The sequence below is a fragment of the Gymnoscopelus braueri genome, assembly GCF_963280865.1.
Source record: "Gymnoscopelus braueri genome assembly, chromosome: 22".
Lineage (NCBI taxonomy): Eukaryota > Metazoa > Chordata > Actinopteri > Myctophiformes > Myctophidae > Gymnoscopelus > Gymnoscopelus braueri.
The window spans coordinates 41428203-41445664 of record NC_137624.1 but is presented as its reverse complement, the minus strand read 5'-3'; the positions used below and the strand labels follow the sequence as shown (position 1 = coordinate 41445664).

At 40.1% G+C, this 17462-nt stretch overlaps 1 protein-coding gene across 2 annotated transcripts; it reads left to right on the top strand.

Annotated features, from left to right (window-relative positions):
• The first annotated feature begins 4168 nt into the window (after nucleotides 1-4168).
• LOC308078125 (galectin-3-binding protein A-like) lies at nucleotides 4169-17108 on the top strand. Of its 2 annotated transcripts, XM_080419225.1 has the most exons (9): nucleotides 4169-4255; nucleotides 6874-6983; nucleotides 7231-7422; nucleotides 7562-7696; nucleotides 9287-9322; nucleotides 10068-10259; nucleotides 13803-13934; nucleotides 14294-14573; nucleotides 15876-17108. In XM_080419225.1, exons 2-9 carry the CDS (start codon nucleotides 6899-6901, stop codon nucleotides 16894-16896), a joined length of 2073 nt encoding a protein of 690 aa, XP_080275351.1. In that variant the 5' UTR covers nucleotides 4169-4255; nucleotides 6874-6898; the 3' UTR covers nucleotides 16897-17108. The 2 variants fall into 2 exon arrangements, with proteins under 2 accessions (XP_080275351.1, XP_080275352.1); XM_080419226.1 differs by lacking the exons at nucleotides 7231-7422; nucleotides 7562-7696; nucleotides 9287-9322.
• The last annotated feature ends 354 nt before the right edge of the window (nucleotides 17109-17462 follow it).

Genomic DNA, 17462 nt, shown 5'->3' with positions numbered 1-17462 from the left:
ACACCCACCACTATGCCTGCAGTGTGCCAAACCAACCAATATCCCAAGTATTATGTTGCCTTTTATGGTCAGCTTGGTACTGTAAGTGAGTGAGTGAGTGAGTGAGTAGGGCGGAGAGGCTTATCAGAAAGAGTTAATAAAAAAACATCACAAGAGGTTCCCATGCCTTACCTGCACTGAACTAGATTGCACCCACAAACAAAACACACAGGTAAGGCTTTATATCTTTGCAATGGAAAATATGGAATAATGCAGGACAGGATTTAAGTTTATATTTTAGCTTGTGAGTCATTTAAATTGTGAGTGAATTTGGGGGTGTTGAGTGACGCGACCTACTTTATTATTGGTACATAATAGAACAGCAGCTCAGGTACTGTTGGTTTATTGGTATAATATAATAATAAAATAATAATAAAATAATAAAATAATTATCCACAGTACAGTGGAAACCTTCACCCAAGTTGTAGCCATGACACAGAACAGTTTGAATTATTATCTACTACTACTGGCTGATACCTGTGGAATAACCTATGCAATGGCATAATATGCAATATAATATAACATTATAGGGGCTGGCAAAACGGTTTACAGTTTATTTTTTATTTTATTTTATTAGGCTTATAGCAGTGATTCTCAAACTTGTTTATGTCAAAGTCCACTTTCAAGATTTTCAAGTGGACCCCAATCCAGTAAAGGTTGAGAACCACTTCTCTACAACATGGAGACAGGAATAAACAACAAGTGAATGTGTCTGTGTACGGATGTGTGGCCAGGCAGTGACTTTGGCAGAGGTCCATAGGCCAATTATGAAACAATGGACCCCTGGCACAGACTTGTAAATCCCCCCCCCCCCCCAAGGAAGGTACACTGACCACACTATTTTCAACTGCAAGAGATTCTACAGCCCACCTGCATATAGGCTAAAGAGAACACCCATACCATATAGAGTACAGAAGTCCTGACGTCACTCGTTCATCCCCTGGGTCGTAAAGTCATTTCTCTATGGAGAATAACATTGTGTCATCTTAAAATCGTCTCATATAAGAATTGTGGCCCAAAAAAAAAAAATCTGTCTCTGCGATATTGTCAGGGAGGTGGCTCTGTATCGTATATGATAGTCAGTCACTCATATTTGATACAGTCTGTTTCTGGTGAAAATTTTACTAAATCGGCGGAAGTAACATTAGCGTTTTCTCACCGTCAGTTGATGCTTCATATCCATAAGAGTCAAACCACCGGGATATTTTTTTTATTTTTGGAACACAGTTCTTATTTGACGCGATATTAAACACGTCTATGGGAATTCAGAACAGGGGTGGAAAACCGCGACCCAGGTAGGATGCGTAAATTACGTCAGACTTTGGTGCTTTATTAACACACCTGCATCTCAACAGGATTTTAGAGATTCCAATGATGTTTTATTCTTCTAAAGACAGTCCTTATACCCTCTAAAGCAGCGCTACTCAACCCGCGGCCCGCGGGCCGCATGCGGCCCCAACGCAGCGTCTTGGCGGCCCCTCATGGTCAAACCAAAACAAAAAAACAAAAAAAAAAGCACAGGATAAAAATATACATTTCCGTTCAAATATATGGGTTGCTAATAATTTTTTCAAAAACAAACATCAATTGTTACAGGTATAATGCATAGTTTTCTATGCATTTCGGGTTTTTTGGGGGGTTTGACCCCCATTTCTTTTCGCACGCCCAGGGTAGGTGCCCCTTATTTCAATCTCTGGGAGTTGGCAACCCTAGCCTTGCCATACCTTAGCTTTTGCTGAACTGATGCCACTGGACATACACACAAAATAAACAGGTACAGTGAAAAGAATATGATGTCAAAATTTACATTTTCTTATAACAATAACAATGCGTAGTGTGTGTTACAAAATCCAAAAATCCAAAATAGGACCTCATTTTTAGCTTGCGGCCCCTTGGACTATTGGTATTTTGCTGAGTGGCCCCTGAGCCATCTTAAGTTGAGTAGCCCTGCTCTAAAGTCCTATAGATACAGTATGGGGCAGGATAAACCATAATCATTATCAGCTGTATCGTCTTGTCACATCACAGGTTTACAGGTGTAAAATAAAAATGTAAAGTGGGTGGAATTGTTTTTCGTGCAAGCTCCATCATTGATGAAGGAGAAGAGAAGAAGAGGGAGGGGGGGACATGGAAAGAAAAACAATATCTACATACACATACAGTAGCATGTAGCATATGTCCATCCGGTACAGTACATACAGTACATGAGGTTTGACGTAAGGTGCATCAACTTAGCAGCAAGTATATACTGTATATGATATTAGGCATTACGGTGCAAAAAGGAATATCAGCGCGTTGTACATGTGATTAAGGTGCAGAGAGTGTCAGCGCAATGTCAGGGTCAAACCACATAGGCCACAAAAAGGTAACTTTCACTGGTACAATAGCTACACAATGGTAGAAAAAAACAAACACAGGAAAGGGGAAAAGGTCCAAGGCCAGCCTGGTGACAGGCTATTGTAGAGCAGCAACTGAGTGAGCAAGTTAGTGCATACAGAGTTGCAGCAGAGTTATTAAAATGAATTAACGAGCTAATGAATATAATTGAAAAACTGAAACTGAAATAAACATTTAAACGAGGCTTTGCAAAAAAGAACTATAACTGAAGCTGCATTGTGTATTCATAAAAACCAACTGGAACTAATTAGAATCATGCAGAAAATGTCCTTAGTGTTAGTCATTAGTTAAAAATCTAATACAGCAGATCTACAAGCTCACAATGTGTTGAGCTGAGATGCATTGTGAGCTTGTAGATCTGCAATTTTACGACCTTGTTGAATATTGTCCCTGACTAATCCGTATTACTATAAAGAATAAACAAAAAAATAAACTAAACTATAACCTGCTATAAAAACGAATCAAAACTAAACTGAAATTATTGTGTAACTTTACTTCTGCACTTTTTGATAACTTTTAATTAAAGGTAGGGTAAGCGATATTTTTTGGTATTTTTTATTGTTTTGTTAAAAAGGTTAAAGTACTATATTCTGATAGTAATCATTGCTACAGAGCGTTTGTTCGGTCACAGGGGTCTCTCCAGCTCTTTAATAAACAGAATATAGTACATTTTCAGGTAGGTGACAACATTTAAGCCAATCAGGAGAGAGCACTGAAAATTATTTTTCTGTTTAATAAAGAGCTGCAGAGACATGGAGACTCCTTTTACTGAACAAACACTCTATAGTAATGAGTACTATCAGAATATATAGCTATTTTAACCAAAATAAATCTCTTATCCTACCTTTAAGTATTCGATCAATCAAACAAAAGCATGAAGTCAAAACAAAACAAGAATAAAAAAGAATGAAACATTGTAAACTAAACTGTAATAACCTCGTATCACAGGCTCACAGTCATAAAGTAGGGTGTTGTTGTTGAAGGTTTGGGAGGAAAAGCTGATTCCCAAATGACACATTAGACTCAGGAAAAGGAAAACTCTGCGTAGTGTACCTCATGAGCGATAAACAATGTTAAAGGGATAGCTTTATTTTTTTATTACTCACCCCCAGTGGTGTAAAGTAACTAAGTACATTTACTCAAGTACTGTACTTAAGTACAATCATTAAGTGCTATTTTCAAACATTTTAGTACTTTAACTTTTGGTACTTTAAGTACATTTTGATACCAATACTTTTGTACTTTTACTCAAGTAAATTTTGAATTCCAGACTTTTACTTGTAACGGAGTACTTCTACATCGCACTATTGATACTTTTACTTAAGTAAAACATTTTAGTACTTTTTCCACCACTGGTGAAGTAGCAGATCTACAAGCTCGAAACGCGCTTGTAGATCTGCTGCTTTCGATGCTTTTGTGTGTAACGCTGTAGTATGATCAAGTAGGGCGTTGATTTATGAAATGAATAATGTATAAAATATGGAAATAAGAGGTATATCTGCCCGACAACAACGATGTATAACCACTGAAATGACGCAGATGCTTTCCCGGATTTAAATGTATGACGTACTGTATATAGGGCTTTCCGGGTCTAAATGGGTTAAATAATGAATGTGACACAAAAAAATCTCCATGAATTCAAGGCTGCATGGGGTGAGTAATTGATAGAAAAACTGTTTTGGGGTGAACTATCCCTTTAATTTGTATGGTACGTTGGTCCATTGTGTCGGTAGCGGTTATAAAGGAGGCTGCATCACATTTACACAAGGATTTCTATCTGGACTGGACTCGTTTAAAAGGGAGACACTTGGTTTTGCAGGTGAGATATGTGATTACTGACAACATACATGACATCTGAATCAAGTTAGTGATCTTTGGGACAAAGTCCACTTTAAGCTAAACTCTTTAAAAAAAATATATATACTTTATTGCAGGTTTGTACAAAGTTGTCTTCTCTTGTTTAATTAATCCTGCATAATTTTTTATAAATGTTTTAACATACCGGTAGGCTATACAAACAAAACACTTTCCTGTAAATTAACTTTTACACTTCATGTATTTCTGAGACCCATTTACTCCAGTTTATTTTAAAATGAATCTTCAGTTTCTCATTTCATAAATTATTAGTGTTGAGTGAAGCACTCAAATTCTAGGTTATTGTTTGTTTGGTATGACAGGAAATTGGCAATTTTTGTACATTCCTGTTTGTACATTATTCCAAATAAGTTAAACCACTTTATGCATGCATATACATTGGCTATTTCTGTGGTTCTCAAACTTTTTCATGTCAAGGACCCCTCAGAAGAGAAGATTTATGTTAAAAAAAAAGCCACAATTATTCAAAGTTTTCCAAACATTTTTGATATTTTTTAAAGATTGTCAAAAGAAAGTGACGTGCTGTGAGCTTGTATCTTATCTGCTGTTTTTGAATAGCCGATCTACAAGCTCACAAGGTGTCGCATAATGCAACGTGTTGTGAGCTTGTAGATGTGTGCTATTTTCAAACAAAATCTTGAAAAGATGTCGAAAAATGTGGAATATTTTTTATACCTTTTAACAACACAAATCTTGTATGGGGGGGTCCCTGGCACAAAATCTTTTCGGATGGGGGTCTGTGGCCAAATACATATTAATGTGGTCCTTGATATGAAAATGTTTGAGAACCGATGGTGTAGGACAGAGAGGGGAGTGGAGTGGCTCGAGGAATACTGTCGTGATGCTGGGTGATGAGGAGTGGGTAAGGACGGGCACGACAAAGTTTATCCAGGCTAGTAGACTTCACTGGGCGACTACAGTTCTTTACAACAGTGGTTCTCAAACTTTTTTATGTCAAGGACCCCCAAATTGACACTTATTAGCCCGCGGACCCCCATTTGAAAATATATGCCAGGGACCCCCACAAGAGAAGATGTTTAGGGCTCAAGCAGTGATTCTCAACCATTTTAATTTCAAGGACCCCCAGTTTGTCATGCATTAGGGCTACGGACCCCCATTTAATGGCATTTCTATCTCTGGGACCCCAATTTATATTGTAAAATCAATGTTAATTTAACTCTGAGAGTGTACAAATGGAACCAAATGGACCTGTTAGGGTCCATTTGGTTCCATTTGTACACTCTCAGAATTACAGACCCATAAGGGTTCCATGTGTACACTCTCAGAATTACGGACCCATAAGGGTCCAACTATCCATCCTTTAGCTGGGGACCCCCTGAAACTCCCTCAAGGACCCCTGGGGGTCCCCGGACCCCACTTTGAGAACCATGGCTTTACAATGCTGGTCAGGTCAGGATGGATGATGACAACATTAACAAACACTGCTCGCTGGTTATAGGTGAGCATTTGATCACTTGGGTCCTCTCGTTCTTCTAGCACAGAACGCGAGACGCTCCGTCCGTGCTGTTGAACCTTGAGAAACCCTAATAACACTGAATAAGGAAACGCTGACGTCTCTTATCAAACTAGCACAGAACATAATGACAGCCAACAACGACAGTGTGACAACAACATGCACATATAGTCAGACCAGGGAGGTATCTCAAAGCTATTATAACTTTTTTTCTTATTACATTTATTTTATGTCATATTCAGCCATTTTGATAACAGTGTACCCGACCGCCCATGCGGTCCGAGCGCACACACCCGCGACTCCCTAGGCCCAGCCTCAGCTAGCGTTCTGGCTACGCCACTGACTGAGTCCCTTCAGTACACAATGCAAGCGTCCAAAATAAAGCATGAATCAACTTCAAATAAATGCATTCTTTCACATTTCAACAAGGATAGCAGCATCAATTGAACTTCAACAAACAGTACAGATTGTTTTTCTTTAACACAAAACAATGGTCACATCCTGTCTGCTCCTGACTGAAATACTAAACGTAATAAACATCACACAGTTATTTTTCTTTAACACAAAACAATGGTCACATTGTATTAGTTATACTTCCTCCACCACTGATAAGAATACACACGGTTAACCATGTCCTTACAGTAATGTTCAACCTGTGGGTCGGGACCCCCAGGGTGGTCCCCGGATGACAGTGCAGTGACAATTTAAGGACTTTTAAGACCTTTTTAATACCTCAAAAAGAAAGAAAAGAGAAAGACCATTATTGCGTCAAAAGTAATCAACAAACTATATTATGAAAACTGGTCAAACATTGGCCGAATTGTCAAATAATATAAGAAATATAGGCAAACATTTAGAAAATAGCAGATCTACATCGAGGCGTTGTGAGCTTGTAGATCTGCTATTTTCACAATATTTATCTGTGGAACCGAAAATGTAATGCCTCAACTCCTACAATTCCAAGTGCTTGTTAGGGTGGGGGGTCCCCAGTTCAAATACGATTATTTGGGGGGGGGGGGGGGGGTCGCGGCCTGAAAAGGTTGAGAACCACTGCTGTAATGTACTGTTGATTTCCTGGTGTTTTTCAGACGTAACCTCTGCTAAGCCGCCAAAATGTCAAGAGAGTGTTTCTTCATTTCCTGTGTCCTTCTCCTGGTCGACCTCTCTCTTGGTCAACATCACAACATCTCTCATGGTGGTGGGTAGGACTTCATGTTGCTTAATGCCATTTAGATAGCATGTTATTTAAACAGATGCAATGCACAGATCGTTGTTTTGATAGTATATTGTTTAGACTGATGCTAGGTTCCTGGGTTTACCTGCGGATCCTCTAGTTTCATAAGCTACACTGTCTCTGTGCATTCTTGAGTACAGTGCTGAAGTAAATGTACTTATAGGTACCACGTGTCCATCACTGTTTGGTTGTGTTTTTATGCCTCTTCCAGGGTTCCAGGACGGACACATGAGGCTGGCTGACGGCCCGTCTCCTAATGAGGGTCGTGTGGAGGTCTATCATGATGGGCAGTGGGGGACGGTGTGTGACGATGACTGGGATATCAACGACGCACGCGTGGTCTGTCGATATCTCAACTTCTCTGGGGCCGTGTCTGCTCAGAAGGGAGCAGTGTATGGTGCAGGTACATTCATTCTGTTTTTCACTAAACGTCACCTTTTACTGTCACTAAATGTAACTTTTTACCGTCACTAAATGTAACTTTTTACTGTTTACCGATTTTCATTCAAATAACTCTCATTGGACCGTGTTCCCTGGCTAAGGTACTGGTAAAATCTGGTTGGACGATTTAAGCTGCCGTGGTGACGAAAGTGACCTGTCCCACTGCCATGGGAGTCTTGGCTGGGGGGTCAACAACTGTGGTCACGGAGAGGATGCTGGTGTGGTCTGTAATCCAGGTGAGACATGTCTCTGGATAATTTATCTAAACAAAGATGCTTAAAGGCATAGTATGTAACTGTGCCTCGTGTTTACATAACAACAATAATATGAATGTTTTTACCCATAATTTCCTCTATAACAGCTGTCATCAGCCACTGGAGCAGTGTGGTGGTGTTTACCTGCAGATACAAACTGCCCTCTTGCTGTATTTTGGCGTTTTCACTGTTTGTTTTGGTTGCTCGCCCCTGCCTACCAAACCAAACAGTGAAAACACCACAATACTCCAGTGGCTGGTAACTGCTGGTATAAAGGAAAATGATTGGTAAAAAAAAGATATGGCACACAGGGACTACAAAATTCACGCCCACAATTGAGACAGCGCCCCCACTCGAGGTCCGTTAGAACGATGTACTGCAGCTGTCAATGCAATCCCTATGAGAGGATATGAGAGTTAGCCTACTTTTAAAATGATCCTACATGAACTGGGGACAATATAGAGTTGAATAAAAATATGTTTCCAAATGTATAGAGTGTCTTTATCAACATATCTTCTTGTTTTCTCAATAGTTGATGAGTTTCACATTTAATTTGCCACTTGAATGGGTTACCCATAATGTTAACACAGCAGAGGGGAGACGGTAGACAGACAAGTAGTCGCATTTCAGTGACATCACTCTTTTCGAGCACCGAGCGCCGACTTTGAAGAGGGGAATTCTCATCCCAATCCCAACTAACTTTGTTCATGTCTATATTTTGAACATCTCATAGGCTTACATTAATTTTCTACCTACCGTGGAGCTCCGACGGTACATGAAAAATTAAAACGTGTGGGTTTACCGTTGTTGTAATAACTTGCCTGAATGTAAGTTGGGGAAATAACCCAACTAAATGGAGGAGTGACATATACCGACATTTGCAACTACTTAGTGAATTCTCCAGGTTAGTATTAATATACAAATAGTCTTGCAAGATGCTGTTTGGATAATTGTCCAAAATAAATAGCCTATTAAAATGATACATGAGAGACACAAACGTATCTGGGTATTGAAAACCTCAAGGAAAGGGATGCGTCCGTGACGTAATCGTATATACGAATGCGACCACTTAAACTTTAGATTTCAGATGCTAGAACTTTTGACACACTGATGGAGTATATTATAGTATATTGTGGGTTGTATATTGAGATGGCAGGTTTGTCACATTAAAAAGGACAAATCAAACAAATGGGACACTTTATTAGAACACAAAAGAAATCGCTACAGCCTCAGTAGTCAACCAGTGAAATTACGGTATTTTACGATGCCTCCCATAGGGATTGCATTGACAGCTGCAGTGCAACGGACCTCGAGTGGGGCTGCTGTCTCAATTGTGGGCTTGAATTTTGTAGTCCTGTGTGTCTCTAGGACTGCGTGTTTACACACACACACACACACACACACACACACACACACACACACACACACACACACACACACACACACACACACACACACACACACACACACACACACACACACACACACACACACACAAAAGCCATTTAGTGTCCAATTATTATTATTATTATTATTATACTGATGCAATTTTGTTTTTTGTTGCACTGGCAGATTCGTCTGATCAAGATCATCTCAACTCCTCTCATGGTGGGCAGGACTTTGTGTTGCTTAATGTCATTTAGATAGCATGTTATTTAAACAGATGCTAGGTTCTTTGGTTTAACTGGTATCCTGTCGTTTCAATGTACAGATTGTTATTTTTCATAATATATTGATGTTTAGACTGATGCTATCCACAAGTTTCCTAGGGCGTTGTGGGCATCACTTCCTGTCGATTTGATCAGGTATCAGGGATCAAATTGACAGGAAGTGATAACCTCAACGCCCTAGGAAACTTGTGGATAGGTTCTTGGGTTTACCTGCGGATCCTATAGTTTCTTGAGGCAGTCTACTCTACACTGTCTCTGTGCATTCTATGTATGTATTCATTCATTCAAGTTTATCATGTCCCAAACTGGGCAATTTATGTTACAGCAGATAATAAGAACTCCAAGACACGGTAAACATACATACATGTACACAAGACAAACATAGATGTAGACATTATCACAAGATCCAGATAATCTTGTGATAATCTACTAATAGCTACCTCCTCCTGCTTCCATTATTGATGGCACGAATGGAAGTAGGTACAAATGGGAATTTGTACCTATTGTTTTTAGCTGCAGGGGTCTTTAACCTTTGGCCGGAAGGCAAGAATTCATTCATGTCAGTACTTGCAAAGAAAACAAATACTCCAAAAATGTGCTTGAGTACAGTGCTGAAGTAAATGTACTTATAGGTACCACGTGTCCATCATCACTGTTTGGTTGGGTTTTTATGCCTCTTCCAGGGTTCCAGGATGGACACATGAGGCTGGTTGGGGGTCCGTCTCCTCATGAGGGTCGTGTGGAGGTCTATCATGATGGCCAGTGGGGGACGGTGTGCGACGATGACTGGGATCTTAACGAAGCACTCGTCGTCTGTCAATATCTCAACTTCTCTGACGCCGTGTCTGCTGTCGAGGGAGCAGCGTATGGTGAAGGTACAGTCATTCTGTTTTTCACTAAAAGTCACTTTTTATTGTCACTAAATGTAAAGTTTTACTGTAGGTGGTGGAAGAAGCACTGTCAGATGTGTTGTACTTAAATGGGCAATTATACATATATATATACATATATACATATATATATATATATATATATATATATATATATATATATATATATATATATATATATATATACATATATATATATATATATATATATATATATATATATATATATACATATACATATATATATATATATATATATATATATACATATATATACACATAGAGAGAGAGAGAGAGAGAGAGAGAGAGAGAGAGAGAGAGAGAGAGAGAGAGAGAGAGAGAGACTCAGTATAGCAGTGGTTCTCAAAGTGTGGTCTGGAGACCCCCAAGGGGTCCTTGAGGGGGTTTCAAGGGGTTAACTGAGTTGAGTTAATATAGTATTAAAATCAGTTTAACTACTTTAACCCTATACATTGGCCATTTGAAAGTAGCAATTCACAAGCTCACTCGCGTTGTGAGCTACTAGATCTGCTATTTCCAAAAAACTTTAAACATTTATATAACAATATATTTTCTTAAATTAACTATACACATTTTGTTTAAGGGTCCCTGGTACAAAATATTTCAAATGGGAGTCTATGGCAAAACACATTAATCTTGAGGTCCTGTACTAGCCATGGTTCACATGACGCTCGTCTTATGGAACCACTTGTTCCTGGTTTGTGAAGTTTTTACATTTACAACTGCTACATCTACATAAACGTTCAGATTTCAAATATAAAGTGCTTAACCCCAAGCCACGGATGTAACCAGTTAAAGTGCACCGGTCTAAGTACCCGTATCTTCCGTATTGTTCAATAAAAAGCTTTTTAATCCGATCGCCGGCCATTTTCTCTGAATTTTCTCCGATGCTTTCAACTACGCGAAATAGAAAATCGCCACCGATCGGATCAAAATGCTTTTTACGGGTACTTAGGGACCAGTCGAAATGTATAGAAGGGGGGGCCTGGAGGAAAATAGGGGAGGGTCATGCCTTTCTAATTTTGGTCCAAGGGAGGGTCAGCTAATTTTACTTTGAATCCAAGGGAGGGTCATGCAATTTTGAATTGATAAAATAGTCAGTTTTTTATATACCTTTTTAGTACAGCAGAACAGTGGTCAATGACCCCTCTCTATTTCAAAGGATACAAAGAATTCAAATCAAGTAACACCTTGTCTATTTAGAATCAATGACGGTGTGGAGTTTGCATGTTCTCCCCGTGTCTCCAAGGGTAGTTAATACCCTCACAAAAACATGTAGTAATCCTGGTCACTATACCGCCTCCCCCATGACAGCCGGGGCGCCTGATGGAGGGGAAGGGAACTGGTTGGAATAACGTGTTCCTTCCACGCGCTACGTCCAACAAGGGAAACTCCCCCCTGTCAGGTGACAAGAAGGTCAGTTGGCTCTCATGCCTGAAGGAAGCATGAGCTCGGCCCTGGCCTCCCTACTGTGGGGGACTGGTGTAATGCTGGTGTAGGGCTGGTGTAGCGCCCAGGATCACTTAGGAAATTGGCACCGGGTGAAAAAATGGGTTACAAAAATCGCGGGATAAAAAAAAAAAAAAAGTAGAATCAATGACGGTCGTTAACAAGCCATCAACGCACAGCGAGTGTGAACGACCCAGTCAAATCTATTCAGCGCTAACGATGGTGGTTGAACAATTAAGCAAAACTTCAACAGATCTATTGGAGAGATACATTATAAATAGGCCTACTATAACTGGATATTCATAATCATTTGAAGTAATTCTGTGCATGTGATTAATGTGGATCTATATGGACAGTTGTGTATAGATGCCTAGCTCCACAAGTAAAACCAGAAGCATCAGGCCATAATTGATAGCCTAATTTGTTTTATGTAGGCAACAGTGTAGTTGTAGTCACTGTAGTTGATAATTAAAAGGGCAGAGTGACTAAAGTTTTAAACTACTGGTTACCAAATATTCAACTTTCTTCAATCTGACCAGGATTCAATGGGTTTCCCACATGTAAGATGAGAACACTATCCATTCTGCTACCACTACTACAGATACACTGTGCATTTAGCAAGACTGACTACAGCAATGTTCTAATCAATGTGGAAAGCAAAACATTGGACATATCAGTTTTAAATGTCATGTTGTATTGATGGGGAGGGTTAGGGGTGTCAAGAATTTCACAATACGATACATGATGTTGGGCATGATATCGATATGATATATTATTAATGTTCTTTTCTCATGTATCAACATTGGCCATCATCTTTAGTTTAAAATAACGTTATAAAGCAAGTTAAAAACAATTACAAAGTGCTTTGTTCACACAAATAAATACATTTGTGCAAGCTTAATGGAGAAATGAAGTTCTCACTAACTATAAACCCATTGTTTCAGAGGACAGATAGACACTAATATAACAAGTAAGACGCGCGAACGCTGGAAGCGAACGCAGCTCGAAAATATTGTGTATTTACGGACTTGTAATCCGTGTTATTTCACTGTGATGGGGAGAGAAGTGTGTGTGTGTGTGTGTGTGTGTGTGTGTGTGTGTGTGTGTGTGTGTGTGTGTGTGTTGCATTTAAATCAGAGCATTGTCTAAATTCCTGCACTCTGGCGCCCTCTACATAGGTAGTGCATGCACACAGACACACAGACAGACAGACAGACCCACAACCTGAGCAGGGTTACATAGTAAGCTCCACTTGGTCGGAGGCGCGGCTTCGCCGCGCCTCCTTCCGCGTTCGCAAAAAATATAATATAATATAAGACTGCATAACTATAAATTCCACAAACCTCATATTTTTGTCATCTGGACTTTACCAACCAAGTGCAGCCTAGTTATTTCCAACAGCTAAAAAAAATCTATAATACCAGATACAGTATAATACCGTGTAAACAATCTTAGATTAGATGTAGGCCTATTTGAGAGTGCAGAGGCATAATTGCTTTGATGCATGTCACATTAACGAGCGTCAACGAGCATCAGCTGACACACAACACCTCCCCTCTGTTTCATTTCTCTCCAAAATACCTTGAATATGATGGAGGACATGATTAATAATTACTATGATTATGATAAGCTTTACATTTCATATCATACAGTAAAAACTCCTAACCTTCACCGGCAAAAAAAAAGAAAGTGTTTTTTTTAAATAAAAAAACAATTAAAAAAATATTACGATACAGTATGACATCATGACAATACCTATCATCACATTTTAATACCACGATAGGCTATATCGTGACACAATATATCGTGACACTTCTTGTTACATCTACTGTGGCTTGGGGGTAAGCATTTTATATTTGAAATCTGAACGTTTATGTAGATGTGGCAGTTGTAAATGTAAAAAATGTGCAAACCAGGAACAAGTGGTTCCATGACGGTCATGGTATGACAGTCATGTTTCACAGCTAGTTCGATAGGTTTGATAGAACCACTACAGTATATAATGCATGATTGATTTTCATTCAAATAACCCTCATTGGACGATGTTCCCTGGCTAAGGTTCTGGTCAAATCTGGTTGGATGATTTAAGCTGCCGTGGTGACGAAAGTGACCTGTCCCACTGTGACTCCCCTGGCTGGGGCGTCAACAACTGTGGTCACGGAGAGGATGCTGGTGTGGTCTGTAATCCAGGTGAGATATGTCTCTGGATCATATCTAAACAAAGATGATTAAAGGCGTAGTACGCAACTTTCCCCCGTGTTTACATAACAATATGTACATGTTTTTACCCATCGTACTATAACAGCAGTCATCATCAGCCACTGGAGTAGTGTGTTGGTGTTTACCTGCAGAAACACATTGACTTCTCGTTTGTTTTGGTTGCCCAAAAACATCCCTGTCTATCACTACGATTGATTGATCATTAAAATGAACATGACGCAGAAAAGGTTGGAAACCATTGATCTAAAGAAAACAAGTTAGATTTTCTTTGGTCTCCTTCTATCTGCCACTACGTGGTGGACCTACCAATGTGTTCCCACTTCATGTAGATCCAGAAGAGGATCCAGAGAACGTGAATACAGAGAGTACCACGCATGCGGTGAACCACGGCACAGAGCTTCTTGAACTGCTGGGGGCGCTGTTTGACAGCGGCCGCGACTGTGACGTCAAGATCAGCGTGGAAGTGGACGGCGACCCGGTGGAGAGCATTTGTGTCCATAAGCTGATTCTCACCCTGGACCCGGAGGGATCTGTCCTGAACGGCTCACCGACTGACCTCAGGATCAGTGTCACGTCTAACTGCAGCCACTATGTCACCAGCTTTGTCAGGTACAAAGGCATACTAGCTACAACAGGCATTCCCTACCTGTGGGTCGGTGCCCACTGGTGGGGTGTGGAGATATTGCAAGTGGACCCCCTGATAATTGGCAAAACACTAAGATTGTATAAATAATATAACATTAAAGGAATTGTATGTATGTCCTGTGTGAATGCTTGTAATGCAAGTGAGAAAAAAACAAATTCATTGTGATACCGATAAATAGGAAAATACACTATCATGTCAGTTCTATTGATCCAAGCCGGAACACCATCGATTGATTGATCATTCAAATAAACATGCTCTGAAACTGCCCACCCTGGTCAAAGTTAATTTTTAACTTTTCTCATATAATGATTTTTATTTTAAAGCAAATGTACCCAGGTCTAAACTTATATATCATGCATGTTGGTGATATTCCAATGTATAAAACCATGTGAATCATTTAACTAAAGATTAGCCTGAAGCATTAAGCTAGCCAGGTTAGGTCAAAATGGTGGCCATGGGGCAAGATGAACCAAATGCCATGGGGTAAATTGAGCCAATTATCCTAATATTAATCAGTATTCATATTTTTTATTATGTCTTTGCTTCTGAAATTATGCTGTATGACCTTTCATTTGAAGGAATACACTCATTTAAGAGAAGTTTTCAATATTGTATTAACAATTGCAAATATTAAAAGGTTCTGAATAACAAACTTTATTTAATCGGTTTTATATTTTTAAATACCATTAAGAAAATAAATAAGACTACTTGCAAAAGGGAAATGTGTTGTTAAATTATTTTTGATACGTGAATACATTATTTGTTCAAGTTTAAACTTGAAAATGCAAAATATCACATGGGTAAATTTACCCCTTGACTAGGATCAACTTACCCCTTACCTGGGGCAAGTTGAACCACATGACCACTTTTTTTTGAGAACCCATATTTTTACAACCATTTGTCATAGATGCACACTCATTATTTCAATTGATAGTAGACATCTTCAAGTTTTAGTAGATGTTTAGATTGTACTTCCATCTAATTGTTCCTTGCCTAGAGGTCAACATAAGTAAAAAGTGGTTCATCTTACCCCGTTCTCCCCTACGTTTGGGTCAATTTATACATTTCTTTATTAAGTAGTTTGTGTAATAATCAATGGGGAGCAGGGCATTATTGAGAAATAAACCCCTTCAGGGTGACAAAGACCTATAGTCTAAAGTCTACATCACCTTGTCTGGGTTTATTTCTCAATAATGACCTGCTCCCCATTGATTATCCCTTGCTTGCTGTATATAAACCATAGCTGATTGTACTGTGTGTTGCAGGTACCTGTACACAGGGCAGATCAACATCACCTCGTCTTCTCTCCAGTGCATTCACGACATGGCGTCTGACTGGGGACTCAAGGGGCTTCAGGAGGAGACAGGACAGCTTTTCTCCTGGGTCCTTCCTCAAGACCCCACTTTCCAGACCCAGATATCTCTGTATGAATACTCTGTCCGCACGGCTAACGTGGTAATGCAGCGCGCCTGTCTCCGCTACTTGGCTTGGAACTTTGAGGAGCTCGTCAAATCCCCGACCTGGACCAGCGTTCCCCTGGAAACCGTCAAGGCTCTCCTGTCCCGCTCGGATCTCGTGGTTCCCAATGAGTCTTACGTTGTTCACGGTATGGAGAGATGGGAGGCCAGCCGTGTGAGTGGACCCATCATCGGGGATCCGTTTGGCCTTTTGAAACACGTCCGCTTCCCTATGATCACCGCCGAAGATCTGTACGTCCTCCGGAATCCCCGCTACGAGGCTGGAAGGATGCTGGGTTTTCAGTTCAGCGCCCTGCGTTTTGGGCAACTGCTCGGTGCGCTCGTAGACCAGCGGAAATCGTACACGCCCAGAATCTACACCGGCAACCCGTGGAGCTTCACGTTCGACTCCCAGGAAGCCCAGGACTATAGGAGACGTAAGTTCTTCTTTCGGAATCACACGCGCCACGAAACGCTCGACGGCTCCTTCAGTACACCCATGTACGGAGACGTGAGCTGGTCCACAGAGTTGGTCTTTCAAAGTAAGGAATGCAAGAATGTTTCTTGCCTGGCAGCGAGCCTATCAAAAAGCAGCGATTGTAACTTGTCCCCAGAAGTCACAAAAAGGTTTGTTTTTGAGAACAAGGTGGTGCTACGTTGCGCAGGGCGCTATGTGTTCCACGTTCAGGATTTCAACAACAAAGATATGGCCGTCATAGATACCAGGAGCCCCGCTTATCCATGTAACTCCGGATCACTCGTCTACCAGGTGGTTGTTCGGCCCAAGTACACAGCAGGGATCCACTTCACTGAGGAGGAGAAAGAATGAAGTTATTAGAACGACCGTTCAGTTGGCTATTATAAAGCAACTGAACCCAAAGTATGGTCCCGACCCAAACTTATGGGTCGCAAGTAAATGCTACAGTTTTTCTAACAATTCCTACATTTAGAAATATATATATTTCAACACTTTTTTGTATATATCAATATTTTTCAGACATTTTTAAAAATAAATCTGTCATTTTTCAAAAGAATTTCTGATTTTTTTTAATAAAAAGTGCTCTTCGGAGCACAGGTCTCCGCCAGGCCAGGTAGGTTATTGTGGGCCAGCAATGTTCGGAATTCAATCATTATAGAGGTGAGTGGATTCGCTGCGTTCATAATTTGAGGCATTTTGGTCAAAGCGAACCACTCCTGCAAACTTTAGATGCCAATCAGGATGGAATATGAAAAATCGGACAGATCCGTCTTAATCACATGACTATAGGGATGATGTGTACCGATTTTGTAAACAAAAAACTAAAACAAACATATAGTGAAAGAAATAGTGAAATTAGCTGATCTGCAAGCTGCAAGCTGTATGGATCCCCCATCAATGAAGTATATATACTGTTT

Excerpts from the sequence above, each read along its gene's own strand:
- LOC308078125 (XM_080419225.1), top strand. The coding sequence starts at position 6,899 with ATGTCAAGAGAGTGTTTCTTCATTTCCTGTGTCCTTCTCCTGGTCGAC. Across the intron at positions 9,323-10,067 it reads TCATCTCAACTCCTCTCATG|GGTTCCAGGATGGACACATG; the intron begins GTGGGCAGGACT and ends TGCCTCTTCCAG. Across the intron at positions 13,935-14,293 it reads TGGTGTGGTCTGTAATCCAG|ATCCAGAAGAGGATCCAGAG; the intron begins GTGAGATATGTC and ends CACTTCATGTAG.